Raw genomic sequence first — 15,888 nt, 5'->3', positions numbered from 1 at the left:
TCTTGGATTGTAAGCTCTGTTGGTCAGGGTCGTTTGCTCTAATCTGCAACACCTATTTAATCTACAGGGCTGTGTTATTTTTGGTGCTTTCAGTAAAGCTTATTTATGTAGGGTGAATGCAGAATCCTGCACCAATGGAGTACATTGCACGGAAACACGTGAATGTTTAATCCTGCAGGGTGACAAAGCTATTAAGTTTTTTAATTTATTTATTTTACAACCCCCTCTGCAGTTGGAATTAGTAGATGATACTGTTTGGAAACTAAAATCTAATTGACAGCCCCCAGCACATACTACAGCCTAAAATAAAAAGGCCCTCCACTGTCTCTGGGTAGCAGACGTCAGGCTAACCCCATCCAAGTGTGTCAAAGCCAGCCCAGGCAAGCCGAAGGATGACGGTGACTATTTTGAAGGATTGTGGATGAAAACATGTTGAATAAACAGATTCTCGATCTTCCTCTATTTCATGATGACACCGGTTCCACCTTCCCAGCACATTCATCAAGGTTAATTTAGCAGTACATGGGCTATGCTAAAATAAATTGCTTTTCTACATTGTAGAAGCTTGGCTCGACAAATACATTATGTGTGTATAAGCAGAATGTGCTCGGAGCTGTAAAGAAAAAATAGCCACAAGCCGTCATTTTAGAATTCTTTTCCCCTGCTGGAGTTAAAGGGAGTTCATCATCCTTTCTTAATAGTTTTTTGTTTGTTGTTTTAGAAGTCGGTCGGCTTGTCATTGGCTTCACATTCATGTTTGGGAATATTTACAAGGCTTGTTTTCATGTTAAGTTTATCAGTTTATACGAATTTGGGGGCATCCATGTTTATTTACAATGTAAGGCTGACTGCGTAGGGTTCATTTGCCACATAATATGTGCTTCAACATGCTGCAGATGTGACCCATGTCAGGAATGCATTACCATAATGTATTCAGTATGATAGAATGCTGTGTGTTGCTTCAATACCAATGCAGCATGCTGCATGGAGACCGGTGCTCCTTCCCATGGAATCTGTATGATAGCAACTGTTTGAACTGGGCAAGAAATAATTGAGGCTGGGCCTAAGAGAACATAATTTTGGGGGAAGAAAATTAACCCACTAGGATGTGTAAATTGGGTCCAAAAAGGACGTATACCCCCTGCTACCTCTTTTTATTTTTTTAGTAGGCGGTAAAGTTGGTTTTGAGTGTTATAAATATTGCACAAGGTTAAGGTTAGTTATACAAATTGAAAACTCTCAGGTACAAGCGATGTGTATGCTTATCCTGGAACCTGAAATGCGCCTTTTGTACCCGAGTGTTTAAAAAAAATGACTTGTTTGTATCCCACCAGTTTTTTGAATGAGGGGGGAAAACCCACACAAACACAGCAAAAAACATACAAACCCCATACAGACGTCCTGTCTTTTGGACCGGGGACCCAGTCCTTCAAAAGCAAGGGTGCTGGCCTTTATACTTTTGTAGCTATATTTTTCCTTTTTTTTTTTTTGCTTTTTATTCACCAGCCCTGTTTTTTATAGTTCTTTCCTATTTATGAATTTGAGTTTTCTAACCTGTGATCAGCGTGTGCTGCCAGTTGTGGAGAGCTGTGACTGTCAACCGGAATCTGCAGGGAATTCATTTACTCTTTTGCAGTTGAAAATGAGAAACATATGTGATCATATATGTCCTTCCTCTGAGCATATGACATCTCTGTAGGGTGTGAAATTCTCTAATCATGAAATACTTCCTCTGTTTATGGAGACTCCCAAGCAGAGCGATGTACATACATTTTAAATGTATTCTATATGGGATAGTCTTCCTTATATAGGTTGTAGCCTGGAGCCCACAAATAGAATTTTTGATAAAACAATCACAATTACACAAACAATTTCAAAATATGACCTTTCACATTTGATTTTGACCAAAAGTCTGAATGACTATTGGCAATCTCTGATCTTTTTATCAGGTGAGCTCAGGTGGGAGCAACATGACAAGTGTTACATAGTTGTAATAGTTGACTTAGTTTTGTTGCTAATCATTCAGTAGAGTGTTGGTGAAGTCTTTCCAACCAAAGCTGCATTAGAATTCACTGGTAGGTTCAACAGGTATTCGTGGGACTATGCTAGTAGGTGGAGTTAGCACAGGTAAGGAAAATTCAGCCCTGGTTGCTTTATGTGTGATTGCAGCACAAGGTCCTTTGATACTATAAACTGCTAAATTAAAACTCCCCACCACTAGATTACGGATATTTAAAAATAAAATTGGTAGGACACTACCTTTAGATAATAAATTTCTCATTGAAGAGTGCCTGAAGACCCCTCGGAAATTTGTTGATCACGTGGGGCAAAAAAGTTGACCCTATTGCCCTACACAGTGGCCAAGACACTTGTGACCTTTGATAATAAGACCCCTAATTTGTAAGTATCATCACTCTGCAGTTCATCTAGAGCAGAGTTTCACAACCTTTTTAACATGGGGGAACCCTTGAAATAACTTCAGGTACTCAGGGAACCCCTTCCATAATTACTATATCCCCAGCTCACAGTACATTAGTGTGGTGGTCAGTGGGAAGAATGTCTTTTGTTATTGCTGGCCATTGGGAAGAATGTCATTCTTAAAGATCATTGGTGTCACTTATACTGACCTGAGAGGTACAAATTGTTCATGGCTCATAGAACCCTTAACAACCTCTGGAGGACCCGTGGTTGAGAAAACCCTGATCTAGAAGGTTGGGGTAGCAACCACAGACCACAATATCACTTCTCCACTGAAATGGAAGATCCTCTTACACTATTTGGCCCCTTCTACAAATCACCACTTGGTGGATGAAAAAAAAGTTTTATACCCCATCCCCATCCCAAGTTGCAGCTGCTTTCAGGAAACAGGCTTTTCTACAGAGGCCATAGCTGCTTTTGAGAAAACCAACTTTATCTGAACACATTGGTGCACTAGGGATGTTTTTAGATCATTCACAGCTACATTCTGGGCACAAAAAATAGCCACAAAGGATATGAATCCAATTTTCATGCACTAAATACCTTTGTATGCCCAGATATAGCTTATAAAAGGAGTGGTGGCATCACTGTGAGTTGTTGGAGGAGACCAGCGGGGCCCATCCGCTACAGGGGGTGCCTACAGAAAACTACATGGAACAGGGAGGAGACCAGATCCTGCAGGGGAAATCGCAGCAGTGACTGGACTTTATATAAGGAAGGTCCTGCATGGAGCCAAAGTTTTACAGTGGGCTATTGACAGATCTGGGAGAAATTCACAAGGCACGCCAATAACAATACACATGGTTCTTGTATTTAGACAATATGTCATATCCCCGAGTTCAGCTTTAAAAGAGAACATGAAGTACTCCTAAGCACCAGGCACTTTGTTCAGAATTTTTACCTTTTCATCCCTCATATGGCGAGAGTCAGTGGTGGACTATAGACCAATTTGGAAAGACAAACTGAGCTCATTTTTCAAGATGTCTGGAGTAATAATCCCACATTCAGCAATTGCAGACAGATTTTTTTTCTTTTTCCTTTTTTTTCCCTGATCCGCTTTGTTCACCAATATCTGATTGTACACTAACAATACCTCAGCAAGGAACTTACAAGATGGAATTGAAGGCGTCGGCATTGCTTCGAGATGACAGTTTTGAAGCTTTTTTCTAAATTGCATTTACGGCTTCGCGGTAAAAGACTGGAGTCCATTAATGTCAGGCTATATAGCTTCTGTGTAGCCATCTTACATTTGTTATAATTGATCTCAAGGTGTGGGGACATAAAGGACGGCTCAAGCCGCCGGCAATTTTGCCTCGTAAAGTGCAAATAAAAGAATGGGAAAGAAAGTGCATGTTTTGCCATAGAACTTTGATGACATTTTTTTCCATTATTAAAGATGAACTCCAGGTAGATATTGAAGACACAAATTAAAGCCATTCTGGAATAATCAATAGAGAATCACTTTTCTTTTCTAAATGCAAGAAGTATAGGGACCCAATTGCCATTGGGCTCTTAAGAGTCCTTATATAGCAGTCTCAGACTAAAGTAAGGGGGCAAGGTGCCAATGAGGTGGGCAAAAGTGCAAAGGACATGCTGATAAGCGATGGCAAAATGATAGAGATTAATAAGTCACTAACTTCATTCACTTAAATGAGAGAAAGGAACCTATAAAGCATACTGAACTGCACCAGAAAAAATCACGTCCACTATTCTGCCAGAGAGAGCTGTGCTGTGTGACAGAACCTAAATCTCAAGACTCAATGGGCAATAGTACAAATCCTTTGCTAGATTAAACAGGTTCCCAGGGTTCAAATTTGACTTTAAACTTCATGAATATTTGTATATAGACAATAGAATAGCTCCCCAGAAATGCTTACCTATGGGTATAAGTTAAATTAAATTCCATGCCGGACCCCAAGGTTTACTGTACTTGTTGGTATAGTAGGAAAACTGTTACATGAACTATTGCCCAAGGAGGCGCAATAGTTCCTTGGTGGTCCCATCATAATCCATTCTATTTCCTGGTTCCTTGGTGTAATTCCTTCTGTAAAATATTACAGTCCCAAGTAATTTGAATGGTGAAGTTACTGACATGCAAATTTTGACTTGGATCTGACATTTGCAGCTTATTGCTCATTTCCATCTCCAAAGACCATGCCACATTGGCAGCTATCCTTCCCTAACTCCCTCGTCTGGGACGTATGTAGAAAACAGTGACGGCAGAATTGCCTTGCACATACATACCATAGTATGTATGTGCAAGGCAATTCTGGCGTCACTGTTCAGTATGCTTTATAGGTTCCTTTCTCTCATTTAAGTGAATGAAGTTAGTGACTTATTAATCTCTATCATTTTGCCATCGCTTATCAGCATGTCCTTTGCACTTTTGCCCACCTCATTGGCACCTTGCCCCCTTACTTTAGTCTGAGACTAGCATCTTGGTTTAATCTTCAGTAACCTGTGCAAATGGCAACATGGTGCCACCAAATGGAGAAATAACGGTGAATTAACCAAATATGGATGGACAGTGCACCACTGACTGATATGTTGTTTAGCTAATGTTTACCATTTGCAAAAAGAAAAATATTGCTGCAAAATCTGTTCATTTACCGGTATATATCTTTTTTTTTTTTTTGGCTTCTTTGCCTTTAAAACTTTTCTGATTTCAAAATATATTGTGTCAATATAAAAGATGATCATCAATAACAGATCGCCAAACAACTGAGCATTAATGAGGATAACTGTAGTCCCTACAGTGAGGCACCTCCTGGTTACCCTTCCCCTTCCTTCTCCATAGAATGGAACACATGAGCTGTCTATTCCTGTACAGTGCCCATAATTGAGGGTCTATTCACAGCTTTAAAGAAGGCCATACAATGGTCAATAGGTACACTACTAGGTTATTATTTTCATGTATTTGCATAGTGCCAGCTTATTACGTAGCCCTTTACAAAGTTCACAGTCATGTCTAAGGCCAGTTTTGGGGGAAAGCCAAATAAACTGCATTTTAATGGTCAATAACAATAACCACTTGGCATATCCCCCTGACACCCATTGATCAGCCCAAAAGAAGTCCACTGCTTTCCACCCCTGCCTAGAAAAACCAGAATGGAGCACTCCCTAACAACCATTTCTCTTTGCAATAGAAATAGCCAACTCCCTTTGCCAATTTTGCATTGAAAACTCGCACTGCATCTCGGGAGCTAACTCTTCTCCAAATACCATATAGTTCCTCAGTGATTCTCATCTTTTTTTTTTCCACTCTTCATGAACTTGGCATACAGCTGCCTGTAGCCGCAGTCTATCAGCTGTCAGCAGATCACGATTATTAAAATTTCTGATGGGCAATAACAGAGCCCTGTTTTATTTTTAGAAGCTTTAAAAAGAAAAAGCAGAGGGATAGTTTTGATGGTCTTAAAAAACACCCCCTGCCTGTTACATGACATTTCAGGATATTAAATAGTTGCAATAGAAGCTGATATATTTGCAGTATTTACGAGAGCCCAGCGGAAATAAACTTCACCATGTGAACAGCCGAGGATTGATTTCATTAAATTAGGCCATCAACGTCTTGGTCGGGGGGCTACTGGAAGGGACGTTAAGAGCGCATCAACGCCGACTTATTAGCCGTATTTATATTAAATTCCGACAGGTTGTAAATTATACAAGAGACGAGGCCCCTTTTTTATCGAATGGTGGAAACAGTCGGGGCAAGTAGTGAATCTTGTTCAATGGTGTCTCATAAAACCGAGTTGGAGCGCGGCCTACCCAGAGTGACAGCGCTCCTAACGCTAAAACTTGATGTATGCATTTAATTCGATTGTCTTATGAAAATGCGACTGTTGATGCACGCCTTTTATTGTCCAAGTTTAATTGCACTGAGAATAATTTTGCATTGTCTTTCTTTCTCCCTTCACAGAGGGCGACGAGACAGGCGTGATGGATAGCTTGCTGGAAGCCCTGCAGTCAGGCGCGGCCTTCAGGGATCGCAGGAAGCGGACTCCGAAAGCAAACGGTGAGTGAGGCCCTCCTGATGCGCCTTTGTGCGTGATTCCTCCTGAATGTCGTTTAGCAGTTAGGTTGAGCTTTGCCTCTCTTGTCTTGTGTGTGAGGGACCCAGCGGGTTGCCCGTGCGCCATCACACAACGCTGCTTGTTGACGGCGCTCTGTGCTGTGAAATATTAAAAGCCCTGTCGCAGTTGTTTGCTCCTTCTTAATGCTACATTTAAATGCAAAATGCCCGCTTTTATTTCTTTCCTTTTTTTTTCTCTCTGATGAGTTTGTTGACTAGATGCTTGGATGTTATTTAAAGGAAACCTGTCATGAGAAAAATGTGGCTCCAATTACTGAGCTCTCCTTCCAGGATTACTGGTTGGTCAATTGTAAATCTTATATGGATATGTTCTGACTCAAATTTCCTGCTCTGCGCACACTGAATGCAGTTCAATATTTTGGAAAGCAACCAGGCTAGCAGCAGTTCCCGGTGTTCAGCAATGTGACAGGTTGATGATACTTTTACCAAAGGGCTGGCACCACCTGGAATCTCTATTTTGGTATTGAATGGTTGCTGGTGAGTTAAAGCCTTGTAATACTTGGACAATAAAATGGTCAAATATATCCACCCTAATTCCCAACTTCACTCAATGTTTCCAGCCATTACAAAGTGTAGAAAAATATAATATGTGATGCCAAATTTGGAGGGTAGTTGATATCATCTACCTTACTCTTGCCCACAGTATGGCAGGAAAGAAAACAAAATTTAGCATCCTGGCTCCACAGCTGTTGATCCTGCAAACCTTAGCTTTGGGAGACCTCCTGGGCTCTCCCGGCATGGCGGCTGTACACAGCCTGTCCACCTAAGCCACCTGGCCTCTGGCTCTAACATTCCCCAGTTTCAGACAAGTGCCCTTTTATTATCATTAAGCAGTTGCTCTAGAGCCATTCTGAATTTCTTTTTAAAGCCCGCCCCAACCAAGTGCAGTGCTCACCAACTGCTTCTGTGGATGCCATTCAAAAAAATACCCAATGTCATTTTGTGCCAAAGTATAGAGGGAGCATTGACAGTTTTGTGACAGTTCTGGGGCCTAAAGATTGGCTGTTAGACCCCAACACTGCAAAAAAGGAAACCACAGAAAAAGGAACAGAAGAGTAGACTGCAAATATTAGTATAGAGTAGTAAGCTTAAAAGGCACAAGGCAAGTTGATGGAACATCTTTAAGTACTGAACTGCATAAATTACATTTGCATTCACATTTTCATTCTTCTTTATTTGTAGCGGGGGTTTGTTGAATTCAGTGATATTAATGATACATTAAACAGGAGGCTCATATAGAACCTTGCTGTCTGATGACCAGGCAGAACATGGATCAGTTTGTAGACCTATTAGTCTATATGAGCGTCTGTTATATAGTTTGATGGAACAATGTGGAAGCCCAAAGTAGATGGGGCAGGAAGAGCAATGTGGATATACACATCATCCTACAACCCTATGATGATGTAGCAAACCTACGTCTATTCAAGCACCTTCTGGGAAGTTTGATAGGACAATGTGGAAGCCCCAGGTAGGTGGGAACACAAGACAGATGGAACATGTGAATGTACACATCAGATTTTATTTAGCTCATGATGTCATAGGTTTTCCAGGCTGTCCCAGGTGCTCCTCGGGCAGTTTGGACATTGGCAAATGACCTATTTTTCTGTAACAATAAGCAGATGTAGGATCCATGGGAATGAAGCATTTGATGATCCATTGAGGTTCAAATTTAATCCAGTGCTTCCTTGGACTAATTTTGCTAAAGATAAAACATGTGTGGCTGGATTTACTATTTATAATTTCTTGGGTTCTGTGTATTTATTTTACTAAAACCATGACCAATCTTTGGGCTCATTGGCCGTAGCCACAAAACATCCAGAAAACAGCATGTGACAGACAGTGGTTTTCAGCCGAGATGTCGTGCATGATGTATGAATTATGAGCTTGCGGTTTTCCATGAGTGAAATCCATCAGTCACTCGCTCTCTTTTTGTGAAAGATATTCTTAATGGCCTCACAATTAAAGGAAAACTTATATATGATGTGATTATGCAGGGTCTGCAATCTATCATTGAGTTACAATGTTTCCACTCATCCCGCAGTGTGATTGCTGCGCCATACGCCATCCTGCAATCTGCATTGTTAAGCAGTTGTAGTACAGCTAATGTAAAGGAGTCCCCTGGCGGTACGTAAGATGGTATAAATAATGTGGAGTCCACAGCCATCTCTCACAGGTATTGTAATATGACGTATGTCTTATAGACACATAGATGACAAGGCAGGGTGAGAGCGAGACGGTAATACATTACGGCGGTTAGCATGCAAATGTAATCACCACTCTTAAAGGAGATGAATATCTTTTTTTAATATGTATTCTTCATATAATAACACTGTTTTCAAATCATTATTGCCTTCTCTGATTGTTGATTGGTAGACTAAATTACCCCGGGTTACGAAGGAGATAGGGACTGTAGGTTTGTTCTTAAGTTGAATTTGTTTGTAAATCGGGACAGGTACATTATTGTAATAAATGCAATTAGGACAGATGTTTGTCTCAACATATTATTAGGCACTCATTGCGAATTAATCACAAACAGAGCAAAAAAAAATTATTTATGGAGCCTACACATTTATTAACTTGTTGAGCGAGGTGTGCTTTGATATGCAAAAAAAAAACAACTTGTCCTGGTCATTAAAGAGTTACAAGAGGCTGCAGAACAGCTCAGGCCTTAAGATCACTCATCTGCATTATTTAGCAAAAGACTTCTTCTGCAAGTCATGAAAACCGCTCCCTTCAAGCCTGCGTTCTGCACAGGGGCGAGCAGGGAAGCCCTGTTCGAATCTAGGAGGCGTCCGTATGTCGGATGTCCTTTACCCAGGGACTACCTATACCGGTTTTAATGTAATTTGTGTTGTCAAACAAGTCATTGCCTTGGATTTAAAAAGACCGAACTCTAAGCTATTCATGTCAATTACTTTTTTTTCCTAAATAGTTAATCAGAGATGTTAATCAGAGATCAGATGTTTATGCAGTCCATGCAAAACAGGGCTGGAGCAAAGCAACACAAGGAGCTAACCAGTTGATGTGTTACATGAAGCATCCTGATAGCAAAAGAGCAGAGTGACAGATAGATTGGCTCATCCTACAGCTGCTTCACCTTTCACTGTCTATTCACGGGCTAGGGCAAGTCCAAGATAGTTTGGGCTCATAAAAAGTGGGCTGAATAATGCTGGCTGAATATTCTGCCGATGTACCGACCTTCCTAAAAAAAGGCAATCAGAGGGGAAAGGACTGGTCATTCTGATTTCTTTTTAGTTGGGCTTTAAAAGTAAAGAGTTCCATGTTCCCCAAATGAGGTATGCGGCATTGGAGTCGATGGGGCTCTATAACCAAAGTACCCAAAAGTGTATACTAATCCAATCAGCCATTCAGATCCTGTAGTTGGGTTGGAAACTTCTGTACAAAAAGAGTATATGTAAACACAGAATTCTTACATTACATAGCTGTTTGTAGTGGGCACAGATACAACTTTTCTTCTCTAGGGGCTCTTTCATACCCATGTGGTTGGCAGCAAACTGATTCTGTGTGCCTGGCTTTGCATGTGGCCATGGGTGTGGTCCAAAAGTTCCAAGACCAATCCTTTGGACAAAGGTGCACCACGATCTGCCACAACTGCAAGCTGCATGCACCCATGGTAGGTGGCTCATCTTCAATTTCAAACTGGCAGAAACCCAATTGGGGTGGGCAAAGACACAAGATAATTCTGGGTGCCTTTATTCTAAAACGTGGCACTATATCTGTCTACCAAGCTTTACCAACAAAACTATATTATTTAGAAATCTCTACATTCAATTAAAAATTAAAAAAAGGTTTTGATTGGGTGCGTGTTGTTCTCATTAGTTACCTACAAATTTACATATCGCTGCTGGAAAAGGTCAGGTTGAAGATGTTAAGCAGAAATGAGCGACGGTGCACCCTGTCAGAGCTGAACTACGGCTTCTACCAACCCGAACTGCCTCATTACTGCCGGGCACTTTAACAGGGCCATTTTGCTTAACGTGTATGCAAAGAAAAACGGCCACTTAAAAAGTTTTCTCAACCACCGAAGAAGCCGCAAACTTCAATAACCACTTAGGACAGCAAAAAACAAGAAATGACTTTGCTTCCAAATTACCAGCTGAACAAAAGGGAGCTCAAATTAATGCATTTTTTGATGACCTTTTCTTTTTTTTAATATTTGGTTTTATTATATCATACAGTCTGGGTAGCCAAATAATGACATTACTTTCTGGGAGGCATGAAAAAGGATAGGCAGTATTTGGAAAGGTTATCTGCTGTTTTCAGCACTGGAAAAATCTAAACAGTTAAAGCAGAACTCCTGCCAAATACATTCACTTCTTAAGTATTTGTAATGGCCATATATATATATATTTACATCCATTCCATTGTTACAATTATACCTAAATGAGCTTGTTGAACATCCCAACCCACGAGCATTTATATGAAGTTGGCTTTCTGTTTTCTGTTGAGCCTCCATTCTTCGGAGAAGGCTTTTCATAAAAGGTTGGAGTGTCTCTGTGGAAATTTATGTCTATTCAGCCAAAAGAGCATTTAAGAGGTTAGGTACTCATGTTGGATTGGCTCATAATTGGTGTTCGAATTCAAGCAATGATGTTCCTCTATGTGGAATGTATAGAATAATGTTATTTTGGAACTAGCTTTGTATGCAGTCATGCTGGCTTATTTCCGGCCCCCATACACCTCCTCCAGTGCGCCCCTACACAAATCATTTACACATATTCAGGAGTCTCCAGTAGAAGTACGGTGGAGATTAAATGGATGACTTATTGTAGTTTTCCACTCTCTCTCCTTTTCTGTGTCACCACTCCCACTGCCAGACTGGTTTGGAATTTTAGCACAGGTACAAGTCATTTTGAAATTTAAAGTAAAAATGTGCATGGTAAAGGATCAGGATCACTCCCTTCATTATATTCACTTGTTGAATTCATTTTATTTCCCCCTACCCTGTCTAGAAAAAGTAACATAGGCAGTATATCTAGGTATGGGGTCCATGTGACTCCTCTTTTCTGTAATCACCAGGCCAATGTGCGGCCATATGGCGGCAAGGCACTATATTTTAGCCTTACACAGATTGACTTCTTCACTTCTCCCCAAGGGGGAATAAATGTACGCATCAACCCGTTGCTTTGCCCTGCATAGAATACAGCTTGGTAGTAGATATCTGCCACTGACAAATGCCACCAACGACTGACAACAGTGTTTTAGAAGACCGTGGCGTGGTGGCATTCAAACAAGTATTGCTAAGGCAGGGGGAAGATAATTTTGGAGAAAAAAAAAAACTTTGTCATTGGCAATGGACACGAAGTGGGTAGCAAAGGTCAATAGTATGCAAGTGGAATTAACATTGCAAGATGCATCCTATTATCTCCATAGGTGAGGATTATACTTATTAGTAGGCACCTATTATTGACACATGAAATGGAAGCTGGGCAGTGTAGAGAATGCTTGTTGTCTCTAGTTATATGCAGAAATGTATATAATTTTAATATATTGATGGTAATAAGAAAAGGGAGTTAGTTAAAGGAATTCTATACTGAGAATAGACACCCAGGCCAGCCAAAAGAATGTGGAGAGTAGGATAAATATCCTGTGGTTCCTATGAATATTTAATCGCTGATACTACTAATATTAACCGCTTCCTCCCCATATTTCTTTGGGAACTTATGATGAAGTCTTTTCCGTCCTAGGGGATCTTTCTTTACCCCTAAACAAACCATTCTACTACTCAGTAAGCTCTACAAAGATTGCTTATTAACTCACTGTCGCATTAATGGTCTATCCATCCCCTGAAGAAGCCTACCGGCGAAAAGCGTCGGGGTTGAGACGATTACCATCCTGATTCCTTTAGTACCTATATTTAGGTGGCTTATGTCTAGCACAACACGCATTTTCCCTCGCTAGTTTCTTGGGGAAAACCTGTTTTAACATATGTACTTACTGTGGATTTGTACTTTTTGTATTGTATACTCACCTACTTTTTGGCATTCATATTACTAAGCCAAATACAAATTTGACTTTTGCCAGCGTAAACCCAGTCTTTCTTCTTCCTTTCTATTTATGTGTGAGGGCAGCCAATAGTAAACGAGAAGGAGTCCAATACTAAAAGTTTATTGATGACGTCCTACCATACCGAGCTCTATGTTAGGACAATACATAGACAATATATATCAATCTATCAATGCTCCTACGTTTCAATCTTCAATCTTGACATTTTTGACTCTATCAGATATGATCACAAATTATTACAATGTATTCCGTCTTACACAACCCCTTGAAAATGTTAAAAAAGATTTTTTTTTAGCAGTGGCTGAAAGTCTATAGACATTGATTTCCCCAGTTTCATACCGCAGTAATACACAACGGGGGTGCAGAATGAACTTAATTGCTTTGTGACCTAATTATGTTGTTCGATGGATGACATGTAACCAGTCAAAGTCTCCAAGTCCGGAAGAGTCTCTGGGCGCGGAAGGAGCCGAAAAGTCATAAAAAAAGAAAGAGGGAACATTTTCCTGACCTTATTTTCTGTGGCAGCTTTATCATTGCAATTAGCATTTTTATAGCCGCAACATCCAACACAGTTTACTGCAACATGGGAGTCGCAATACCACAAGTTCTGCATGATAACATCTGGGTTGTGTACATAATTAAATAGTAGTCTGATATCTCAATGACAGCACTGAGCAGAAAGATTCACTGGTGAAAGAAAGCGTTTGGATTGTTGGGGCTTGGACACACAGGGTGGATACTTGGGCTGTGATTGGACCAAGTTACAGCAATATGAACAGGGAAGGCAACTTGAAGCATTTGGCAAGAGGTAACATTTTCACAAGGGCAAAACAGATTTTAGGTTCAATGTGATGTTTATTTTCCTTTTTAACATGGAGGAACCATTGAGGATTGAAAAACTTTCAGGGCTTCTGGGAAACTTGGGAAAACCCAAATTAGCTACTATATCCACAGCTTCCAGTACATTGGTGTGGGGGTCAATGGGAAGAATTCCTCTTACATTGCTGGCCATTGGGAAGTAAATTCTATTTGTTGGGGCATTTGTCTACTTTAATGGCTGCATTTGGCCATCGTCTTAGCACCCGCTAACCTTGGCTGCTCAAAGATTGCTATATTATGCAGATCTTTGGGAAACCAAATATTCACATAACCAAATATCTATTTTTAATGCTGAGAAGTTGTTGGCCAAATGAAACAAAAAAAGTAAAACACAAATAAAGCTTTCCTAAAACAGTACAAAAAAAAAAAGTAATTTTCTGCAGGTACAAAGGGTGTGAATCCACTTTGTCCACACAAAATGTCATTCCCAGTTTTTTGTAAAGAAAAATAAAAAAAAATAGAATCTTAATCATCAGGGAGTTGCATATCGGAGATGCCAAGCAGGCCCACCCACTCAAGCTTCCTGCGAAAGCTACGGGCCGGATACAAGACGAGTCACCCTGTACAAGGAGACATCAATGACCGGTCTCAAATACAGGAAGCTGCTGCACAAAGCCAAAGCTTCATGCTGGATTTTTTCACATATTTGGAAGAAAGACTCAAAGTACTCCAAGACTCAAGTAAGAATACCCGTGGCTCTTGTATTTAGACAATGGTTGCCTATCCAGAAGTTTCTAAAATTTACAAGGCCTTAGTACAAATATAAGGATCATTATTTTTAGCCTTAAGCTTAGCCAATAGCTTTCACATCTCATTGGGCTGACTTGCTATATACTGTCTCTATTTCAAAAAAGGGATTCAGTTCTAGTGTCAATTGAGTCAAGTGATCTAAGTGTCAATTTTCCATCACAAATTCCCTAAAAAAAGGCGTGAAAATCAACCTCTCATGCTTCTTGGCCAATTGTACATCCAGATGTTCTGTACAGAACAAACAGATGTTTCAGGTTTGTTGGCCATTACAAGGTTAGTGCATAGAATCATTACCTTGTACCGGGTAGAGTTTGGGGAGCAAGAAGAAGATACCACCAGACAGAATGTTGTCCAATGGAGGCCAAAATGAACCAATATGTTCCCATTGAACAACAATGGTAACACGAGCATATAGACATTCCAATATTAACCTTGAATATGTACTTCCTAACAGCATAGTGTAGCTTTGTGTTTTAGTATTATTTTTTTTTTTTTGTTCTCTGTTTACTCTCCCATCCTTTGCTCACTATGTGTGACCGAGAAAGCCAAATCCGCTTGAATGAATAAAACATCAAACGGGGCCGAACTAAGACATATTTCATTTTCAGTAACTTTAATTGTTTTCCACTTTCCACCGTCTGTAAGAAAATCTGTTGTATTAAACGCTCTCGCCATCGGAGCAGCACAAATCCATCACATTATACAGAGCCATTGATATGCAGGATTTCCACTTTCATTTTCCAAAAATGACACCTTCTTGGACGATTCTCCGTGTATTACGCTTTTATCACTGCCGTAATGTACATCAATTACTAGTAACAAGGTTCTGGCTCTGTATTTTGTACCTTTAAAATGAATCCTCTCCCTTCCCTCTTTTCTAAATTGGCTGTTAAACATGAACGCGGAAAAAATAAGCAATTAGGCGTTTTGCTTTATGAGTGTTTTTTATTGTTTTTATGTTTTTTTGTTTTTTTTTTTAAGTCGCATTAGTTTTTTGCTTCCATACTACAACACTAACATTGTTGCAATACAAAAAGGTCACCAGTTAAGTGACATCCATCCATAGGTAGCATAAGTCGGGTGCCAACATTGCTAATTAGCCATGACCTTTAGATCCAGCCTCGGGATATAATTAAAGCAGCTACTTCTTAAAAAAAATGTCTTTTTAATATTAGTTTAAGCAAATTTCTTTTGCTGCCTTATCTGTTTTATTCCCCCCCACCATTCGCTCCAACCATTAAGCTAAATCTGCAAAATCTTGGCGGATGGAATTATACGTAATATTTTCAGAAGCCTGTAATAGCCCGTGCCCTTTTTGAAGTGTCCTACTTCAGATATATAGCTACTGCATTATATTTTGTCCTTTTTCCTTAATGACTGCAGGGGAATGATACGTTTTCTCTGCTTCGTCCAGGCTGGGAAAATGAAGATTTGCTTTGCGAGTGCGTCTGTTCTTTACTGAGTTATCTTCCTTTGCAGCAATTTATTTCAGCTGGATTACGTGTCACACAAGCCACTTGATGGTGGCTAAAATGTTGTTCACCATATTGCGGCAAAATGAAATCAGACCCTTCTTTGGAAAATGGGCCCTTCTCTGTAATAGAGATAGAATTTTCAAGACAAAAAATCAGAGTCTTTGTCCATCAGGGTCTTGGTCCTTA

The 15,888-nt window shown here is 40.1% G+C and overlaps 1 protein-coding gene across 1 annotated transcript in view; it reads left to right on the top strand.

Moving 5' to 3' along the window:
• DIAPH2 (diaphanous related formin 2) overlaps positions 1-15,888 on the top strand; it is a 659,108-nt gene that overhangs the window by 539,285 nt on the left and 103,935 nt on the right. Inside the window, 1 exon segment of the mRNA XM_072430145.1 lies at positions 6,398-6,493. Coding sequence (XP_072286246.1) covers positions 6,398-6,493 — 96 coding nt within the window.

Source organism: Pyxicephalus adspersus, chromosome Z, assembly GCF_032062135.1.
Source record: "Pyxicephalus adspersus chromosome Z, UCB_Pads_2.0, whole genome shotgun sequence".
Taxonomy (NCBI): Eukaryota; Metazoa; Chordata; class Amphibia; order Anura; family Pyxicephalidae; genus Pyxicephalus; species Pyxicephalus adspersus.
Note: the sequence above shows the minus strand (reverse complement) of the source record. Positions and strands in the feature narration are given on the sequence as shown.